At 58.9% G+C, this 20,159-nt stretch overlaps 1 protein-coding gene across 1 annotated transcript in view; it reads right to left on the bottom strand.

Moving 5' to 3' along the window:
- Nucleotides 1-1,661, bottom strand: part of LOC111570859 (probable serpin E3) — a 6,117-nt gene extending 4,456 nt beyond the window's left edge. Inside the window, exons 1-2 of the mRNA XM_035949755.2 lie at nucleotides 1,604-1,661; nucleotides 537-600 (exon numbers count right to left, since the gene is read on the bottom strand). Coding sequence (XP_035805648.2) covers nucleotides 537-600; nucleotides 1,604-1,661 — 122 coding nt within the window. The remainder of the gene's footprint in view (nucleotides 1-536; nucleotides 601-1,603) is intronic.
- Nucleotides 1,662-20,159: the final 18,498 nt, after the last annotated feature.

Below are 20,159 nucleotides of genomic sequence, written 5' to 3'. Positions count from 1 at the left end.
AGAGCTAAAATACTGCAGTAAAAGATAAATAATATGTGTGTGTGTGTGTGTGTGTGTGTGTGAGACACTAAACCACAGAAACATAACCTGTAGTTACTGTGCGTAGAACACAGCTGTGTTTACTCGCACTAAGCTCCACTCTCCTTACTGAGCATTTAAAGGTTTGGAAGATCCTCCATGATGGCGGAGGGGACTGATTTCCAGGTCACAGTAGCAAAGAGCACTCAAGGAGTAAGTATAAGTTGGATGCTTAGAAGCGCTATTGTTAAATATAGCAACTTTTATTATTTTCGAGCAGCTGTTTGCCACATGCAGCCCTAAACTGTAACAGCTCTCCAATAGAAACACTTCTTGGTGAACAGTTTTATGACCAGGAAAACAATTTGGACTACAATGTACTCTTCATATATGTTTATATTCATGGAAACAAAACCATTGCTCACTTGTTGAACATTGAATGCAGTGGACACACACCATCAGAGTCAAATGGTTTGGACAAAAAGGAAGTCTCTTACTACTAAATCAAGACATCAAACTTGCGGAAGATCACGGTGGAGACCTCAAAGTTTCGCTCCAGCCATCCATTTGTAGCCTGAAGTCCTGCGAGAGGTTGGACATGACACCTTTCAAGACAACGTGGTTTAAAGTGATTTAAAATTATTTAAATGGTTTAAAGTGATTTTGACAGGTAGCACGAAAACACTTGTAAACTACATAAAATGCAGACATTCTACAATCACATTGGATCAGTCCTGATGTGCTCATGACTGCGTGAGTATCAGGTAAACAACACTTAAAACAGGATGATGAAATTTAAGAAAAACAATGCAATATATTATTAATATTACCATTAATAATATATTGCATTGTTTTTCTTAAATTTCATCATCCTGTTTTAAATAAATAGTAAATAAAGTTATTACCAACTTTATTTACACTGACCTTTCTCTCTGGCTGTGGTGAGCACTGGACACTTTACCACCAACAGCTGCTGGAAACTGATTTTTGTTTCACACCTTTGCTTTTTCCTTTTGAAAAACAATCACAGTCCATAACATCTATTTTTTCAGGACAACTCAGATCATATGTCACATAAGGATGCAGGAGTGTGACCTGAGTCATGCACTTCATTTCAGTGTGAAAGAAACTTGAAAATGATCAGGTTGAAATGCGAACATTTTTCGACGGTGAATCCCTGGAACATACAGGAGAGAGAGAGAGAGATACCTGTCCTGGGGGACAGGGGGAGTGAGAGACACCTGTCATGGGGACAGGAAGAGAGAGAGACAACTGTCATGGGGACAGGAAGAGAGAGAGACAACTGTCATGGGGACAAGTAGAGAGAGAGACAGATCTGTCCTGGGAACAAGTAGAGAGAGAGACAAACACCTGTTATGGGGGAAAGGAGGAGAGAAAGACACCTGTCACAGGGGACAGGAGGAGAGAGACTTGTCCTGGGGGACATGAGAGAGACAAACAGGAAAACCTTCATCTTCATCAGTAACACCTGACAGGAATACCTTCATCTTCATCAGTTACATCTGACAGGAAAACCTTCATCTTCATCAGTTACACCTGACGGGAAAATCTTCATCAGTTATACCTGACAGGAAACCTTCATCGTCATCTTCAACAGTAACACCTGGCAGGAAAACCTTCATCTTCATCAGTTACACCTGAAAGGAAAACCTTCATCTTCATCAGTTACACCTGTCAGGAAAACCTTCATCGTCATCTTCATCAGTAACACCTGACAGGAAAACTTCATCGTCATCTTCATCAGTAACACATGAATGGAAGCCTTCATCGTCATCTTCATCAGTAACACCTGACAGGAAAACGAAACCTTGGCGGAGAACCTGGCAGAGAACAACAGGAGGAGCGACCTGGGCACAGAACTTGGAGGAGAACCTGGAGGAGAACGACAGGAGGAGCAACCTGGGCACAGAACGTGGAGGAGAACCTGGAGGAGAACAACAGGAGGAGCGACCTGGGCACAGAACTTGGAGGAGAACCTGGAGGAGAACGAAAGGAGGAGCAACCTGGGCGGAGAAACTGGCGGAGAACAACAGGAGGAGCAACCTGGGCGGAGAACCTGGAGGAGAACGACAGGAGGAGCAACCTGGGCGGAGAACCTGGAGGAGAACGACAGGAGGAGCGACCTGGGCGGAGAACATGGCAGAGAACAACAGGAGGAGAAACCCGTGCGCAGAACCTGGAGAAGAACCTGGAGGAGAACAACAGGAGGAGCAAGCTGGGCACAGAACCTGGAGGAGAACGACAGGAGGAGCGACCCGTGCGCAGAACCTGGAGGAGAACGACAGGAGGGGCCACCCGGGGGCAGAACTTGGAGGAGAACCTGGAGGAGAACGACAGGAGGAGCGACCTGGGGGCAGAACTTGGAGGAGAACCTGGAGGAGAACGACAGGAGGATCGACCTGGGCGGAGAACCTGGTGGAAAACAACAGGTGGGGCGACCCGTGCGCAGAACCTGGAGGAGAACCTGGAGGAGAACGACAGGAGGAGCAACCTGGGCACAGAAAATGGAGGGGAACGACAGGAGGGGCCACCTGGGGGAAGAACGTGGAGGAGATCCTGGAGGAGAACGACAGGAGGAGCCACCTGGGCGGAGAACTTGGAGAACCTGGAGGAGAACGACAGGAGGAGCCACCTGGGCGGAGAACTTGGAGAACCTGGAGGAGAACCTGGAGGAGAACGACAGGAGGAGCGACCTGGGCAAAGAACTTGGAGGAGAACCTGGAGGAGAAGGACATAAGGGGCCACCTGGGCACAGAACCTGGAGGAGAACCTGGAGGAGAACAACAGGAGGAGCGACCTGGGCGGAGAACCTGGTGGAGAACGACAGGAGGAGCGACCCGTGCGCAGAACCTGGAGGAGAACCTGGAGGAGAACGAGAGGAGGGGCCACCCGGGGGCAGAACTTGGAGGAGAACCTGGAGGAGAACGACAGGAGGAGCAACCTGGGCACAGAACGTGGAGGAGAACGATAGGACGGGCCACCTGGGCGGAGAACTTGGAGAAACGTGGAGGAGAACGACAGTAGGAGCGACCTGGGCGGAGAACTTGGAGGAGAACGAAAGGACGGGCCACCTGGGCGGAGAACTTGGAGAACCTGGAGGAGAACAACAGGAGGAGCGACCTGGGCGGAGAACGTGGAGGAGAACGATAGGAGGGGCAACCTGTGCGCAGCATCTGGAGGAGAACCTGGAGGAGAACGACAGGAGGAGCGACCTGGGCACAGAATGTAGAGGAGATCCTGGAGGAGAACGACAGGAGGGGCCACCTGGGCGGAAAACTTGGAGAACCTGGAGGAGAACGACAGGAGGAGCGACCTGGGCGGAGAACCTGGCAGAGAACAACAGGAGGGGCCACCTGGGCAAAGAACTTGGAGGAGAACCTGGAGGAGAACGACAGGAGGAGCGACCTGGGCACAGAACGTGGAGGAGAACCAGGAAGAGAACGACAGAAGGGGCCACCTCGGGGCAGAACTTGGAGGAGATCCTGGAGAACGACAGGAGGGGCCACCTGGGCGGAGAACTCGGAGAACCTGGAGGAGAACGACAGGAGGAGCGACCTGGGCGGAGAACGTGGAGGAGAACGATAGGAGGGGCAACCTGTGCGCAGCATCTGGAGGAGAACCTGGAGGAGAATGACAGGAGGAGCGACCTGGGCACAGAATGTAGAGGAGATCCTGGAGGAGAACGACAGGAGGGGCCACCTGGGCGGAAAACTTGGAGAACCTGGAGGAGAACGACAGGAGGAGCGACCTGGGCGGAGAACCTGGCAGAGAACAACAGGAGGGGCCACCTGGGCAAAGAACTTGGAGGAGAACCTGGAGGAGAACGACAGGAGGAGTGACCTGGGCACAGAACGTGGAGGAGAACCAGGAAGAGAACGACAGAAGGGGCCACCTCGGGGCAGAACTTGGAGGAGATCCTGGAGAACGACAGGAGGGGCCACCTGGGCGGAGAACTCGGAGAACCTGGAGGAGAACGACAGGAGGAGAGACCTGGGCGGAGAACGTGGAGGAGAACGATAGGAGGGGCAACCTGTGCGCAGCATCTGGAGGAGAACCTGGAGGAGAACGACAGGAGGGGCCACCTGGGCGGAGAACTTGGAGGAGAACGACAGGAGCGGCAACCTGGGCACAGAACGTGGAGGACAACCAGGAAGAGAACGACAGGAGGGGCAACCTCGGGGCAGAACTTGGAGAAGATCCTGGAGGAGAACGACAGGAGGGGCCACCTGGGCGCAGAACTTGGAGGAGAACCTGGAGGAGAACGAATGGAGGAGAAACCTGGGCGCAGAACGTGGAGGAGAATCTGGAGGAGAACGACAGGAGGAGCAACCTGGGCGCAGAACTTGGAGGAGAACCTGGAGGAGAACGACAGGAGGAGAACCTGGGCGCAGAACTTGGAGGAGAACCTGGAGGAGAACGACAGGAGGAGAACCTGGGGGCAGAACTTGGAGGAGAACCTGGAGGAGAACAACAGGAGGAGCGACCTGGGCGCAGAACGTGGAGGAGAACCTGGAGGAGAACGACAGGAGGAGCGACCTGGGCACAGAACGTGAAGGAGATCCTGGAGGAGAACGACAGGAGGGGCCACCTGGGCAGAAAACTTGGAGAACCTGGAGGAGAACGACAGGAGGAGCGACCTGGGCGGAGAACCTGGCAGAGAACAACAGGAGGGGCCACCTGGGCACAGAACTTGGAGGAGAACCTGGAGGAGAACGACAGGAGGAGCGACCTGGGCACAGAACGAGAAGGAGATCCTGGAGGAGAACGACAGGAGGGGCCACCTGGGCGGAAAACTTGGAGAACCTGGAGGAGAACGACAGGAGGAGCGACCTGGGCGGAGAACCTGGCAGAGAACAACAGGAGGGGCCACCTGGGCACAGAACTTGGAGGAGAACCTGGAGGAGAACGACAGGAGGAGCGACCTGGGCACAGAACATGGAGGAGAACCTGGAGGAGAACCTGGAGGAGAAAAAAAGGAGGAGCAACCTGGGCACAGAACGTGAAGGAGAACCAGGAAGAGAACGACAGAAGGGGCCACCTCGGGGCAGAACTTGGAGGAGATCCTGGAGAACGACAGGAGGGGCCACCTGGGCGGAGAACTCGGAGAACCTGGAGGAGAACGACAGGAGGAGCGACCTGGGTGGAGAACGTGGAGGAGAACGATAGGAGGGGCAACCTGGGCACAGAACTTGGAAGAGAACCTGGAGCAGAAGGACAGGAGGAGCGACCTGGGCACAGAACATGGAGGAGAACCTGGAGGAGAACGACAGGAGGAGCGACCTGGGCACAGAACGTGGAGGAGAACCTGGAGGAGAACGACAGGAGGAGCGACCTGGGCACAGAACATGGAGGAGATCCTGGAGGAGAACGAAAGGAGGGGCCACCTGGGCGGAGAACCTGGCGGAGAACGACAGGAGGGGCCACCTGGGCAAAGAACTTGGAGGAGAACTTGGAGGAGAACGACAGGAGGAGCGACCTGGGCGCAGTACGTGGAGGAGACCCTGGAGGAGAAGGACAGGAGGAGCGACCTGGGCACAGAACGTGGAGGAGATCCTGGAGGAGAACGACAGGAGCGGCCACCTGGGCGGAGAACTTGGAGAACCTGGAGGAGAACGACTGGAGCAGCAACCTGGGCACAGAACGTGGAGGAGAACCTGGAGGAGAACGACAGGAGGGGCCACCTGGGTGGAGAACTTGGAGAACCTGGAGGAGAACGACAGGAGGAGCAACCTCGGGGGAAGAACTTGGAGGAGATCCTGGAGGAGAACGACAGGAGGAGCGACCTGGGCGGAGAACCTGGCGGAGAACAACAGGAGGGGCCACCTGGGCGCAGAACTTGGAGGAGAACCTGGAGGAGAACCTGGAGGAGAACGACAGGAGGAGCGACCTGGGCGCAGAACGTGGAGGAGAACGACAGGAGGAGCAACCTGGGAGCAGAACGTGGAGGAGAACCTGGAGGAGAACGACAGGAGGAGCCACCTGGGTGCAGAACTTGGAGGAGATCCTGGAGAACGACAGGAGGGGCCACCTGGGCGGAGATCTTGGAGAACCTGGAGGAGAACGACAGGAGGAGCGACCTGGGTGGAGAACGTGGAGGAGAACGATAGGAGGGGCAACCTGTGCGCAGCATCTGGAGGAGAACCAGGAAGAGAACGACAGGAGGTGCCACCTCGGGGCAGAACTTGGAGGAGATCCTGGAGGAGAACCACAGGAGGGGCCACCTGGGCGGAGAACTTGGAGAACCTGGAGGAGAACGACAGGAGGGGCCACCTCGGGGCAGAACTTGGAGGAGATCCTGGAGGAGAACGGCAGGAGGAGCGACCTGGGCGGAGAACCTGGCGGAGAACGACAGGAGGGGCCACCTGGGCGCAGAACTTGGAAGAGAACCTGGAGGAGAACGACAGGAGGAGCAACCTGGGCGCAGAACGTGGAGGAGAACCAGGAAGAGAACGACAGGAGGGGCAACCTCGGGGCAGAACTTGGAGGAGATCCTGGAGGAGAACGACAGGAGGGGTCACCTGGGCGGAGAACTTGGAGAACCTGGAGGAGAAGGACAGGAGGAGCGACCTGGGCGGAGAACCTGGCGGAGAACGACAGGAGGGGCCACCTGGGCGCAGAACTTGGAAGAGAACCTGGAGGAGAACGACAGGAGGGGCCACCTGGGCACAGAACGTGGAGGAGAACCTGGAGGAGAACGAATGGAGTGGCCACCTGGGCGGAGAACTTGGAGAACCTGTAGGAGAACGATAGGAGCGGCAACCTGGGCACAGAACGTGGAGCAGAACCAGGAAGAGAACGACAGGAGGGGCAACCTCGGGGCAGAACTTGGAGGAGATCCTGGAGGAGAACGACAGGAGGGGCCACCTGGGCGGAGAACTTGGAAAACCTGGACGAGAACGACAGGAGGGGCCACCTGGGCAAAGAACTTGGAAGAGAACCTGGAGAAGAACGACAGGAGGAGCAACCTGGGCGCAGAACGTGGAGAAGAACCTGGAGGAGAACGACAGGAGGAGCAACCTGGGCGCAGAACGTGGAGGAGAACCTGGAGGAGAACGACAGGAGGAGCCACCTGGGGGCAGAACTTGGAGGAAAACTTGGAGGAGAACGACAGGAGGAGCGACCTGGGCACAGAACGTGGAGGAGATCCTGGAGGAGAACGACAGGAGCGGCCACCTGGGCGGAGAACTTGGAGAACCTGGAGGAGAACGACTGGAGCAGCAAACTGGGCACAGAACGTGGAGGAGAACCTGGAGGAGAACGACAGGAGGGGCCACCTGGGCGGGGAACTTGGAGAATCTGGAGGAGAATGACAGGAGGAGCCACCTCGGGGCAGAACTTGGAGGAGATCCTGGAGGAGAACGACAGGAGGGGCCACCTGGGCGGAGAACTTGGAAAACCTGGACGAGAACGACAGGAGGGGCCACCTGGGCAAAGAACTTGGAAGAGAACCTGGAGAAGAACGACAGGAGGAGCAACCTGGGCGCAGAACGTGGAGAAGAACCTGGAGGAGAACGACAGGAGGAGCAACCTGGGCGCAGAACGTGGAGGAGAACCTGGAGGAGAACGACAGGAGGAGCCACCTGGGGGCAGAACTTGGAGGAAAACTTGGAGGAGAACGACAGGAGGAGCGACCTGGGCACAGAACGTGGAGGAGATCCTGGAGGAGAACGACAGGAGCGGCCACCTGGGCGGAGAACTTGGAGAACCTGGAGGAGAACGACTGGAGCAGCAAACTGGGCACAGAACGTGGAGGAGAACCTGGAGGAGAACGACAGGAGGGGCCACCTGGGCGGGGAACTTGGAGAATCTGGAGGAGAATGACAGGAGGAGCCACCTCGGGGCAGAACTTGGAAGAGAACCTGGAGGAGAACGAAAGGAGGAGCGACCTAGGCACAGAACGTGGAGGAGAACCTGGAGGAGAACGACAGGAGGAGCGACCTGGGCACAGATCATGGAGGAGAACCTGGAGGAGAACGACAGGAGGAGCGACCTGGGCACAGAATGTGGAGGAGAACCTGGAGGAGAACGACAGGAGGAGCGACCTGGGCACAGAACGTTGAGGAGAACCTGGAGGAGAACGACAGGAGGAGCAACCTGGGTGCAGAACGTGGAGGAGAACCTGGAAGAGAAGGACAGGAGGAGCGACCTGGGCACAGAACGTGGAGGAGATCCTGGAGGAGAACGACAGGAGGGGCCACGTGGGCGGAGAACTTGGAGAACCTGGAGAAGAACGACAGGAGGAGCGACCTGGGCACAGAACGTGGAGGAGAACCTGGAGGAGAACGACAGGAGGAGCCACCTGGGTGCAGAACTTGGAGGAGATCCTGGAGGAGAACGACAGGAGGGGCCACCTGGGCAGAGAACTTGGAGAACCTAGAGGAGAACGACTGGAGCAGCAACCTGTGCACAGAACGTGGAGGAAAACCAGGAAGAGAACGACAGGAGGGGCCACCTCGGGGCAGAACTTGGAGGAGATCCTGGAGGAGAACGGCAGGAGGAGTGACCTGGGCGGAGAACCTGGCGGAGAACGACAGGAGGGGCCACCTGGGCGCAGAACTTGGAAGAGAACCTGGAGGAGAACGACAGGAGGAGCCGCCTGGGAGATGAACGTGGAGGAGAACCGGGAGGAGAACGACAGGAGGAGCGACCTGGGCACAGAACGTGGAGGAGATCCTGGAGGAGAACGACAGGAGGGGCCACCTGGGCGGAGAACTTGGAGAACCTGGAGAAGAACGACAGGAGGAGCGACCTGGGCGGAGAACCTGGAAGAGAACAACAGGAGGGGCCACCTGGGCACAGAACTTAGAGGAGAACCTGGAGGAGAACGACAGGAGGAGCGACCTGGGCACAGAACGTGGAGGAGAACCTGGAGAAGAACCTGGAGGAGAACGAAAGGAGGAGCGACCTGGGAACACCTGGGCAGAGAACTTGGAGAACCTGGAGGAGAACGACAGGAGGAGCGACCTGGGCACAGAACTTGGAGGAGAACATGGAGGAGAACAACAGGAGGAGCGACCTGGGCACAGAACGTGGAGGAGATCCTGGAGGAGAACGACAGGAGGGGCCACCTGGGCAGAGAACTTGGAGAACATGGAGGAGAACGACTGGAGCAGCAACCTGGGCACAGAACGTGGAGGACAACCAGGAAGAGAACGACAGGAGGGGCCACCTCGGGGCAGAACTTGGAGGAGATCCTGGAAGAGAACGGCAGGAGGAGCGACCTGGGCGGTGAACCTGGCGGAGAACGACAGGAGGGGCCACCTGGGCGCAGAACTTGGAAGAGAACTTGGAGGAGAACGACAGGAGGAGCAACCTGGGCGCAGAACGTGGAGGAGAACCAGGAAGAGAACGACAGGAGGGGCAACCTCGGGGCAGAACTTGGAGGAGATCCTGGAGGAGAACGACAGGAGGGGCCACCTGGGAGGAGAACTTGGAGAACCTGGAGGAGAAGGACAGGAGGAGCGACCTGGGCGGAGAACCTGGCGGAGAACGACAGGAGGGGCCACCTGGGAACAGAACGTGGAGGAGAACCTGGAGGAGAACGACAGGAGGAGCGACCTGGGCACAGAACGTTGAGGAGAACCTGGAGGAGAACGACAGGAGGAGCAACCTGGGCGCAGAACGTGGAGGAGAACCTAGAGGAGAACGACAGGAGGAGCCACCTGGGGGCAGAACTTGGAGGAGAACCTGGAGGAGAACGACAGGAGGAGCGACCTGGGCACAGAACGTGGAGGAGAACCTGGAGGAGAACGACAGGAGGAGCAACCTGGGTGCAGAACCTGGAGGAGATCCTGGAGAATGACAGGAGGGGCCACCTGGGCGGAGATCTTGGAGAACCTGGAGGAGAACGACAGGAGGAGCGACCTGGGCGGAGAACGTGGAAGAGAACGATAGGAGGGGCAACCTGTGCGCAGCATCTGGAGGAGAACCTGGAGGAGAACGACAGGAGGAGCGACCTGGGCACAGAACGTGGAGGAGAACCTGGAGGAGAACGACAGGAGGGGCCACCTGGGCGGAGAACTTGGAGAACCTGGAGGAGAACGACAGGAGGGGCCACCTGGGCGGAGAACTTGGAGAACCTGGAGGAGAACGACTGGAGCGGCAACCTGGGCACAGAACGTGGAGGAGAACCTGGAGGAGAACGACAGGAGTGGCCACCTGGGCGGAGAACTTGGAGAACCTGTAGGAGAACGACAGGAGCGGCAACCTGGGCACGGAACGTGGAGGAGAACCAGGAAGAGAACGATAGGAGGGGCTACCTCGGGGCAGAACTTGGAGGAGATCCTGGAGGAGAACGACAGGAGGAGCGACCTGGGCGGAAAACCTGGCGGAGAACAACAGGCGGGGCCACCTGGGCACAGAACTTGGAAGAGAACCTGGAGGAGAACGACAGGAGGAGCGACCTGGGCACAGAACATGGAGGAGAACCTGGAGGAGAACCTGGAGGAGAACAAAAGGAGGAGCGACCTGGGCACAGAACGTGAAGGAGAACCAGGAAGAGAACGACAGAAGGGGCCACCTCGGGGCAGAACTTGGAGGAGATCCTGGAGAACGACAGGAGGGGCCACCTGGGCGGAGAACTCGGAGAACCTGGAGGAGAACGACAGGAGGAGCGACCTGGGTGGAGAACGTGGAGGAGAACGATAGGAGGGGCAACCTGGGCACAGAACTTGGAAGAGAACCTGGAGCAGAAGGACAGGAGGAGCGACCTGGGCACAGAACATGGAGGAGAACCTGGAGGAGAACGACAGGAGGAGCGACCTGGGCACAGAACGTGGAGGAGAACCTGGAGGAGAACGACAGGAGGAGCGACCTGGGCACAGAACATGGAGGAGATCCTGGAGGAGAACGAAAGGAGGGGCCACCTGGGCGGAGAACCTGGCGGAGAACGACAGGAGGGGCCACCTGGGCAAAGAACTTGGAGGAGAACTTGGAGGAGAACGACAGGAGGAGCGACCTGGGTGCAGTACGTGGAGGAGACCCTGGAGGAGAAGGACAGGAGGAGCGACCTGGGCACAGAACGTGGAGGAGATCCTGGAGGAGAACGACAGGAGCGGCCACCTGGGCGGAGAACTTGGAGAACCTGGAGGAGAACGACTGGAGCAGCAACCTGGGCACAGAACGTGGAGGAGAACCTGGAGGAGAACGACAGGAGGGGCCACCTGGGTGGAGAACTTGGAGAACCTGGAGGAGAACGACAGGAGGAGCAACCTCAGGGAAGAACTTGGAGGAGATCCTGGAGGAGAACGACAGGAGGAGCGACCTGGGCGGAAAACCTGGCGGAGAACAACAGGAGGGGCCACCTGGGCGCAGAACTTGGAGGAGAACCTGGAGGAGAACCTGGAGGAGAACGACAGGAGGAGCGACCTGGGCGCAGAACGTGGAGGAGAACGACAGGAGGAGCAACCTGGGAGCAGAACGTGGAGGAGAACCTGGAGGAGAACGACAGGAGGAGCCACCTGGGTGCAGAACTTGGAGGAGATCCTGGAGAACGACAGGAGGGGCCACCTGGGCGGAGATCTTGGAGAACCTGGAGGAGAACGACAGGAGGAGCCACCTGGGGGCAGAACTTGGAGGAAAACTTGGAGGAGAACGACAGGAGGAGCGACCTGGGCACAGAACGTGGAGGAGATCCTGGAGGAGAACGACAGGAGCGGCCACCTGGGCGGAGAACTTGGAGAACCTGGAGGAGAACGACTGGAGCAGCAAACTGGGCACAGAACGTGGAGGAGAACCTGGAGGAGAACGACAGGAGGGGCCACCTGGGCGGGGAACTTGGAGAATCTGGAGGAGAATGACAGGAGGAGCCACCTCGGGGCAGAACTTGGAAGAGAACCTGGAGGAGAACGACAGGAGGAGCGACCTTGGCACAGAACGTGGAGGAGAACCTGGAGGAGAACGACAGGAGGAGCGACCTGGGCACAGATCATGGAGGAGAACCTGGAGGAGAACGACAGGAGGAGCGACCTGGGCACAGAATGTGGAGGAGAACCTGGAGGAGAACGACAGGAGGAGCGACCTGGGCACAGAACGTTGAGGAGAACCTGGAGGAGAACGACAGGAGGAGCAACCTGGGTGCAGAACGTGGAGGAGAACCTGGAAGAGAAGGACAGGAGGAGCGACCTGGGCACAGAACGTGGAGGAGATCCTGGAGGAGAACGACAGGAGGGGCCACGTGGGCGGAGAACTTGGAGAACCTGGAGAAGAACGACAGGAGGAGCGACCTGGGCACAGAACGTGGAGGAGAACCTGGAGGAGAACGACAGGAGGAGCCACCTGGGTGCAGAACTTGGAGGAGATCCTGGAGGAGAACGACAGGAGGGGCCACCTGGGCAGAGAACTTGGAGAACCTAGAGGAGAACGACTGGAGCAGCAACCTGTGCACAGAACGTGGAGGAAAACCAGGAAGAGAACGACAGGAGGGGCCACCTGGGCGGAGAACTTGGAAGAGAACCTGGAGGAGAACGACAGGAGGAGCCGCCTGGGAGATGAACGTGGAGGAGAACCGGGAGGAGAACGACAGGAGGAGCGACCTGGGCACAGAACGTGGAGGAGATCCTGGAGGAGAACGACAGGAGGGGCCACCTGGGCGGAGAACTTGGAGAACCTGGAGAAGAACGACAGGAGGAGCGACCTGGGCGGAGAACCTGGAAGAGAACAACAGGAGGGGCCACCTGGGCACAGAACTTAGAGGAGAACCTGGAGGAGAACGACAGGAGGAGCGACCTGGGTACAGAACGTGGAGGAGAACCTGGAGAAGAACCTGGAGGAGAACGAAAGGAGGAGCGACCTGGGAACACCTGGGCAGAGAACTTGGAGAACCTGGAGGAGAACGACAGGAGGAGCGACCTGGGCACAGAACTTGGAGGAGAACATGGAGGAGAACAACAGGAGGAGCGACCTGGGCACAGAACGTGGAGGAGATCCTGGAGGAGAACGACAGGAGGGGCCACCTGGGCAGAGAACTTGGAGAACATGGAGGAGAACGACTGGAGCAGCAACCTGGGCACAGAACGTGGAGGACAACCAGGAAGAGAACGACAGGAGGGGCCACCTCGGGGCAGAACTTGGAGGAGATCTTGGAAGAGAACGGCAGGAGGAGCGACCTGGGCGGTGAACCTGGCGGAGAACGACAGGAGGGGCCACCTGGGCGCAGAACTTGGAAGAGAACTTGGAGGAGAACGACAGGAGGAGCAACCTGGGCGCAGAACGTGGAGGAGAACCAGGAAGAGAACGACAGGAGGGGCAACCTCGGGGCAGAACTTGGAGGAGATCCTGGAGGAGAACGACAGGAGGGGCCACCTGGGAGGAGAACTTGGAGAACCTGGAGGAGAAGGACAGGAGGAGCGACCTGGGCGGAGAACCTGGCGGAGAACGACAGGAGGGGCCACCTGGGAACAGAACGTGGAGGAGAACCTGGAGGAGAACGACAGGAGGAGCGACCTGGGCACAGAACGTTGAGGAGAACCTGGAGGAGAACGACAGGAGGAGCAACCTGGGCGCAGAACGTGGAGGAGAACCTAGAGGAGAACGACAGGAGGAGCCACCTGGGGGCAGAACTTGGAGGAGAACCTGGAGGAGAACGACAGGAGGAGCGACCTGGGCACAGAACGTGGAGGAGAACCTGGAGGAGAACGACAGGAGGAGCAACCTGGGTGCAGAATCTGGAGGAGATCCTGGAGAATGACAGGAGGGGCCACCTGGGCGGAGATCTTGGAGAACCTGGAGGAGAACGACAGGAGGAGCGACCTGGGCGGAGAACCTGGCGGAGAACAACACGAGGGGCTACCTGGGCGCAGAACTTGGAGGAGAACCTGGAGGAGAACGACAGGAGGAGCCACCTGGGGGCAGAACGTGGAGAAGAACCTGGAGGAGAACGACAGGAGGAGCGACCTGGGCACAGAACGTGGAGGAGAACCTGGAGCAGAACGACAGGAGGAGCCACCTGGGGGCAGAACGTGGAGGAGAACCTGGAGGAGAACGACAGGAGGAGCGACCTGGGAGCAGAACGACAGGAGGGGCCACCTGGGCGGAGAACTTGGAGAACCTGGAGAAGAACGACAGGAGGAGCAACCTGGGCGCAGAACGTGGAGGAGAACCTGGAGGAGAACGACAGGAGGAGCCACCTGGGTGCAGAACTTGGAGGAGATCCTGGAGAATGACAGGAGGGGCCACCTGGGCGGAGATCTTGGAGAACCTGGAGGAGAACGACAGGAGGAGCGACCTGGGCGGAGAACATGGAAGAGAACGATAGGAGGGGCAACCTGTGCGCAGCATCTGGAGGAGAACCTGGAGGAGAACGACAGGAGGAGCGACCTGGGCACAGAACGTGGAGGAGAACCTGGAGGAGAACGACAGGAGGGGCCACCTGGGCGGAGAACTTGGAGAACCTGGAGGAGAACGACAGGAGGGGCCACCTGGGCGGAGAACTTGGAGAACCTGGAGGAGAACGACTGGAGCGGCAACCTGGGCACAGAACGTGGAGGAGAACCTGGAGGAGAACGACAGGAGTGGCCACCTGGGCGGAGAACTTGGAGAACCTGTAGGAGAACGACAGGAGCGGCAACCTGGGCACGGAACGTGGAGGAGAACCAGGAAGAGAACGATAGGAGGGGCTACCTCGGGGCAGAACTTGGAGGAGATCCTGGAGGAGAACGACAGGAGGAGCGACCTTGGCGGAAAACCTGGCGGAGAACAACAGGAGGGGCCACCTGGGCACAGAACTTGGAAGAGAACCTGGAGGAGAACGACAGGAGGAGCAACCTGGGCGCAGAATGTGGAGGAGAACCTGGAGGAGAACGACAGGAGGGGCCACCTGGGCGGAGAACTTGGAGAACCTGGAGAAGAACGACAGGAGGAGTGACCTGGGCGGAGAACCTGGAGGAGAACGACAGGAGGGGCCACCTGGGCACAGAACTTGGAGGAGAACCTGGAGGAGAACGACAGGAGGAGCAACCTGGGCACAGAACTTGGAGGAGAAATTGGAGGAGAACGACAGGAGGAGCGACCTGGGCACACCTGGGCGGAGAACTTGGAGAACCTGGAGGAGAACGACAGGAGGAGGGACCTAGGCACGGAACTTGGAGGAGAACCTGGAGGAGAACGACAGGAGGGGCCACCTGGGCACAGAACGTGGAGGAGAACCAGGAAGAGAACGACAGGAGGGGCCACCTCGGGGCAGAACTTGGAGGAGATCCTGGAGGAGAACGACAGGAGGAGCCACCTGGGGGCAGAACTTGGAGGAGAACTTGGAGGAGAACAAAAGGGAGGAGCGACCTGGGCACAGAACGTGGAGGAGATCCTGGAGGAGAACGACAGGAGCGGCCACCTGGGCGGAGAACTTGGAGAACCTGGAGGAGAACGACTGGAGCAGCAACCTGGGCACAGAACGTGGGGGAGAACCTGGAGGAGAACGACAGGAGGGGCCACCTCGGCGGAGAACTTGGAGAATCTGGAGGAGAATGACAGGAGGAGCCACCTCGGGGCAGAACTTGGAGGAGATCCTGGAGGAGAACGACAGGAGGAGCGACCTGGGCGGAGAACCTGGCGGAGAACAACAGGAGGGGCTACCTGGACGCAGAACTTGGAGGAGAACCTGGAGGAGAACGACAGGAGGAGCCACCTGGGGGCAGAACGTGGAGAAGAACCTGGAGGAGAACGACAGGAGGAGCGACCTGGGCACAGAACGTGGAGGAGAACCTGGAGGAGAACGACAGGAGGAGCCACCTGGGGGCAGAACGTGGAGGAGAACCTGGAGGAGAACGACAGGAGGAGCGACCTGGGAGCAGAACGACAGGAGGGGCCACCTGGGCGGAGAACTTGGAGAACCTGGAGAAGAACGACAGGAGGAGCAACCTGGGCGCAGAACGTGGAGGAGAACCTGGAGGAGAACGACAGGAGGAGCCACCTGGGTGCAGAACTTGGAGGAGATCCTGGAGAACGACAGGAGGGGCCACCTGGGCGGAGATCTTGGAGAACCTGGAGGAGAACGACAGGAGGAGCGACCAGGGCGGAGAACGTGGAGGAGAACGATAGGAGGGGCAACCTGTGCGCAGCATCTGGAGGAGAACCTGGAGGAGAACGACAGGAGGAGCGACCTGGGCGGAAAACCTGGCGGAGAACAACAGGAGGGGCCACCTGGGAACAGAACTTGGAAGAGAACCTGGAGGAGAACGACAGGAGGAGCAACCTGGGCGCAGAACGTGGAGGAGAACGTGGAGGAGAACGACAGGAGGAGCGACCTGGGCACAGAACGTGGAGGAGATCCTGGAGGAGAACGACAGGAGGGGCCACCTGGGTGGAGAACTTGGAGAACCTGGAGGAGAACGACAGGAGGAGTGACCTGGGCGGAGAACCTGGCAGAGAACAACAGGAGGGGCCACCTGGGCACAGAACTTGGAGGAGATCCTGGAGGAGAACGACAGGAGGAGCGACCTGGGTAGAGAACGTGGAGGAGAACGTGGAGGAGAACGAAAGGAGGAGCGACCTGGGCACAGAACGTGGAGGAGAACCAGGAAGAGAACGACAGGAGGGGCCACCTCGGGGCAGAACTTGGAGGAGATCCTGGAGGAGAACGACAGGAGGGGCCACCTGGGCGGAAAACTTGGAGAACCTGGAGGAGAACGACAGGAGGAGCGACCTGGGCGGAGAACCTGGAGGAGAACAAAAGGAGGGGCCACCTGGGCACAGAACTTAGAGGAGAACCTGGAGGAGAACGACAGGAGGAGCGACCTGGGCACAGAACGTAGAGGAGAACCTGGAGAAGAACCTGGAGGAGAACGAAAGGAGGAGCTACCTGGGCACACCTGGGCGGAGAACTTGGAGAACCTGGAGGAGAACGACAGGAGGAGCGACCTGGGCACAGAACTTGGAGGAGAACATGGAGGAGAACGACAGGAGGAGCGACCTGGGCACAGAACGTGGAGGAGATCCTGGAGGAGAACGACAGGAGGGGCCACCTGGGCAGAGAACTTGGAGAACCTGGAGGAGAACGACTGGAGCAGCAACCTGGGCACAGAACGTGGAGGAAAACCAGGAAGAGAACGACAGGAGGGGCCACCTTGGGGCAGAACTTGGAGGAGATCCTGGAGGAGAACGGCAGGAGGAGCGACCTGGGCGGAGAACCTGGCGGAGAACGACAGGAGGGGCCACCTGGGCGCAGAACTTGGAAGAGAACCTGGAGGAGAACGACAGGAGGAGCAACCTGGGCGCAGAACGTGGAGGAGAACCAGGAAGAGAACGACAGGAGGGGCAACCTCGGGGCAGAACTTGGAGGAGATCCTGGAGGAGAACGACAGGAGGGGCCACCTGGGCGGAGAACTTGGAGAACCTGGAGGAGAAGGACAGGAGGAGCGCCCTGGGCGGAGAACCTGGCGGAGAACGACAGGAGGGGCCACCTGGGCACAGAACGTGGAGGAGAACCTGGAGGAGAACGACAGGAGGAGCGACCTGGGCACAGAACGTTGAGGAGAACCTGGAGGAGAACGACAGGAGGAGCAACCTGGGCGCAGAACGTGGAGGAGAACCTAGAGGAGAACGACAGGAGGAGCCACCTGGGGGCAGAACTTGGAGAAGAACCTGGAGAAGAACGACAGGAGGAACGACCTGGGCACAGAACGTGGAGGAGATCCTGGAGGAGAACGAATGGAGGGGACACCTGGGCAGAAAACTTGGAGAACGTGGAGGAGAACGACTGGAGCAGCAACCTGGGCAAATAACGTGGAGGAAAACCAGGAAGAGAACGACAGAAGGGGCCACCTCGGGGAAGAACTTGGAGGAGATCCTGGAGGAGAACGGCAGGAGGAGTAACCTGGGCGGAGAACCTGGCGGAGAACGACAGGAGGGGCCACCTGGGCGCAGAACGTGGAGGAGAAACTGGAGAACGACAGGAAGAGCAACCTGGGCGCAGAACGTGGAGGAGAACCTGGAGGAGAACGACAGGAGGAGCCACCTGGGGACAGAACGTGGAGGAGAACCTGGAGGAGAACGACAGGAGGAGCGACCTGGGCACAGAACGTGGAGGAGATCCTGGAGGAGAACGACAGGAGGGGCCACCTGGGCGGAGAACTTGGAAAACCTGGAGAAGAACGACAGGAGGAGCAACCTGGGCGCAGAACGTGGAGGAGAACCAGGAAGAGAACGACAGGAGGGGCAACCTCGGGGCAGAACTTGGAGGAGATCCTGGAGGAGAACGACAGGAGGGGCCACCTGGGCGGAGAACTTGGAGAACCTGGAGGAGAAGGACAGGAGGAGCGACCTGGGCGGAGAACCTGGCGGAGAACGACAGGAGGGGCCACCTGGGTTGAGAACGTGGAGGAGAACCTGGAGGAGAACGACAGGAGGAGCGACCTGGGCACAGAACGTTGAGGAGAACCTGGAGGAGAACGACAGGAGGAGCAACCTGGGCGCAGAACGTGGAGGAGAACCTAGAGGAGAACGACAGGAGGAGCCACCTGGGGGCAGAACTTGGAGAAGAACCTGGAGGAGAACGACAGGAGGAGCGACCTGGGCACAGAACGTGGGGGAGAACCTGGAGGAGAACGACAGTAGGAGCGACCTGGGCACAGAACGTGGGGGAGAACCTGGAGGAGAACGACAGGAGGGGCCACGTGGGCGGAGAACTTGGAGAACCTGGAGAAGAACGACAGGAGGAGCGACCTGGGCACAGAACGTGGAGGAAAACCTGGAGGAGAACGACAGGAGGAGCCACTTGGGTGCAGAACTTGGAGGAGATCCTGGAGAACGACAGGAGGGGCCACCTGGGCAGAGATCTTGGAGAACCTGGAGGAGAACGACAGGAGGAGCGACCTGGGCGGAGAACGTGGAGAACGATAGGAGGGGCAACCTGTGCGCAGCATCTGGAGGAGAATCTGGAGGAGAACGACAGGAGGAGCGACCTGGGCACAGAACGTGGAGGAGAACCTGGAGGAGAACGACAGGAGGGGCCACCTGGGCGGAGAACTTGGAAAACCTGCAGGAGAACGAAGGGAGGGGCCACCTCGGGGCAGAACTTGGAGGAGATCCTGGAGGAGTACGGCAGGAGGAGCGACCTGGGCGGAGAACCTGGCGGAGAACGACAGGAGGGGCCACCTGGGCACAGAACTTGGAAGAGAACCTGGAGGAGAACGACAGGAGGGGCAACCTCGGGGCAGAACTTGGAGGAGATCCTGGTGGAGAACGACAGGAGGGGCCACCTGTGCGGAGAACTTGGAGAACCTGGGGGAGAAGGACAGGAGGAGCGACCTGGGCGGAGAACCTGGCGGAGAACGACAGGAGGGGCCACCTGGGCACAGAACGTGGAGGAGAACCTGGAGGAGAACGACAGGAGGAGTGACCTGGGCACAGAACGTTGAAGAAAAGCTGGAGGAGAACGACAGGAGGAGCAACCTGGGCGCAGAACGTGGAGGAGAACCTAGAGGAGAACGACAGGAGGAGCCACCTGGGGGCAGAACTTGGAGGAGAACCTGGAGGAGAACGACAGGAGGAGCGACCTGGGCACAGAACGTGGGGGAGAACCTGGAGGAAAACGACAGGAGGAGCGACCTCGGCACAGAACGTGGAGGAGATCCTGGAGGAGAACGACAGGAGGGGCCATGTGGGCGGAGAACTTGGAGAACCTGGAGAAGAACGACAGGAGGAGCGACCTGGGCACAGAACGTGGAGGAGAACCTGGAGGAGAACGACAGGAGGAGCCACCTGGGCACAGAACTTGGAGGAGAACCTGGAGGAGAACGACAGGAGGAGCAACCTGGGCAAAGAACTTGGAGGAGAAATTGGAGGAGAACGACAGGAGGAGCGACCTGGGCACACCTGGGCGGAGAACTTGGACAACCTGGAGGAGAACGACAGGAGGAGGGACCTGGGCACAGAACTTGGAGGAGAACCTGGAGGAGAACGACAGGAGGGGCCACCTGGGCACAGAACGTGGAGGAGAACCAGGAAGAGAACGACAGGAGGGGCCACCTCGGGGCAGAACTTGGAGGAGATCCTGGAGGAGAACGACAGGAGGGGCCACCTGGGCGGAGAACCTGGCGGAGAACGACAGGAGGGGCCACCTGGGCACAGAACTTGGAAGAGAACCTGGAGGAGAACGACAGGAGGAGCGACCTGGGCAAAGAACG

The sequence above is a fragment of the Amphiprion ocellaris genome, chromosome 7 (genome assembly GCF_022539595.1).
Source record: "Amphiprion ocellaris isolate individual 3 ecotype Okinawa chromosome 7, ASM2253959v1, whole genome shotgun sequence".
Taxonomy (NCBI): Eukaryota; Metazoa; Chordata; class Actinopteri; family Pomacentridae; genus Amphiprion; species Amphiprion ocellaris.
Note: the sequence above shows the minus strand (reverse complement) of the source record. Positions and strands in the feature narration are given on the sequence as shown.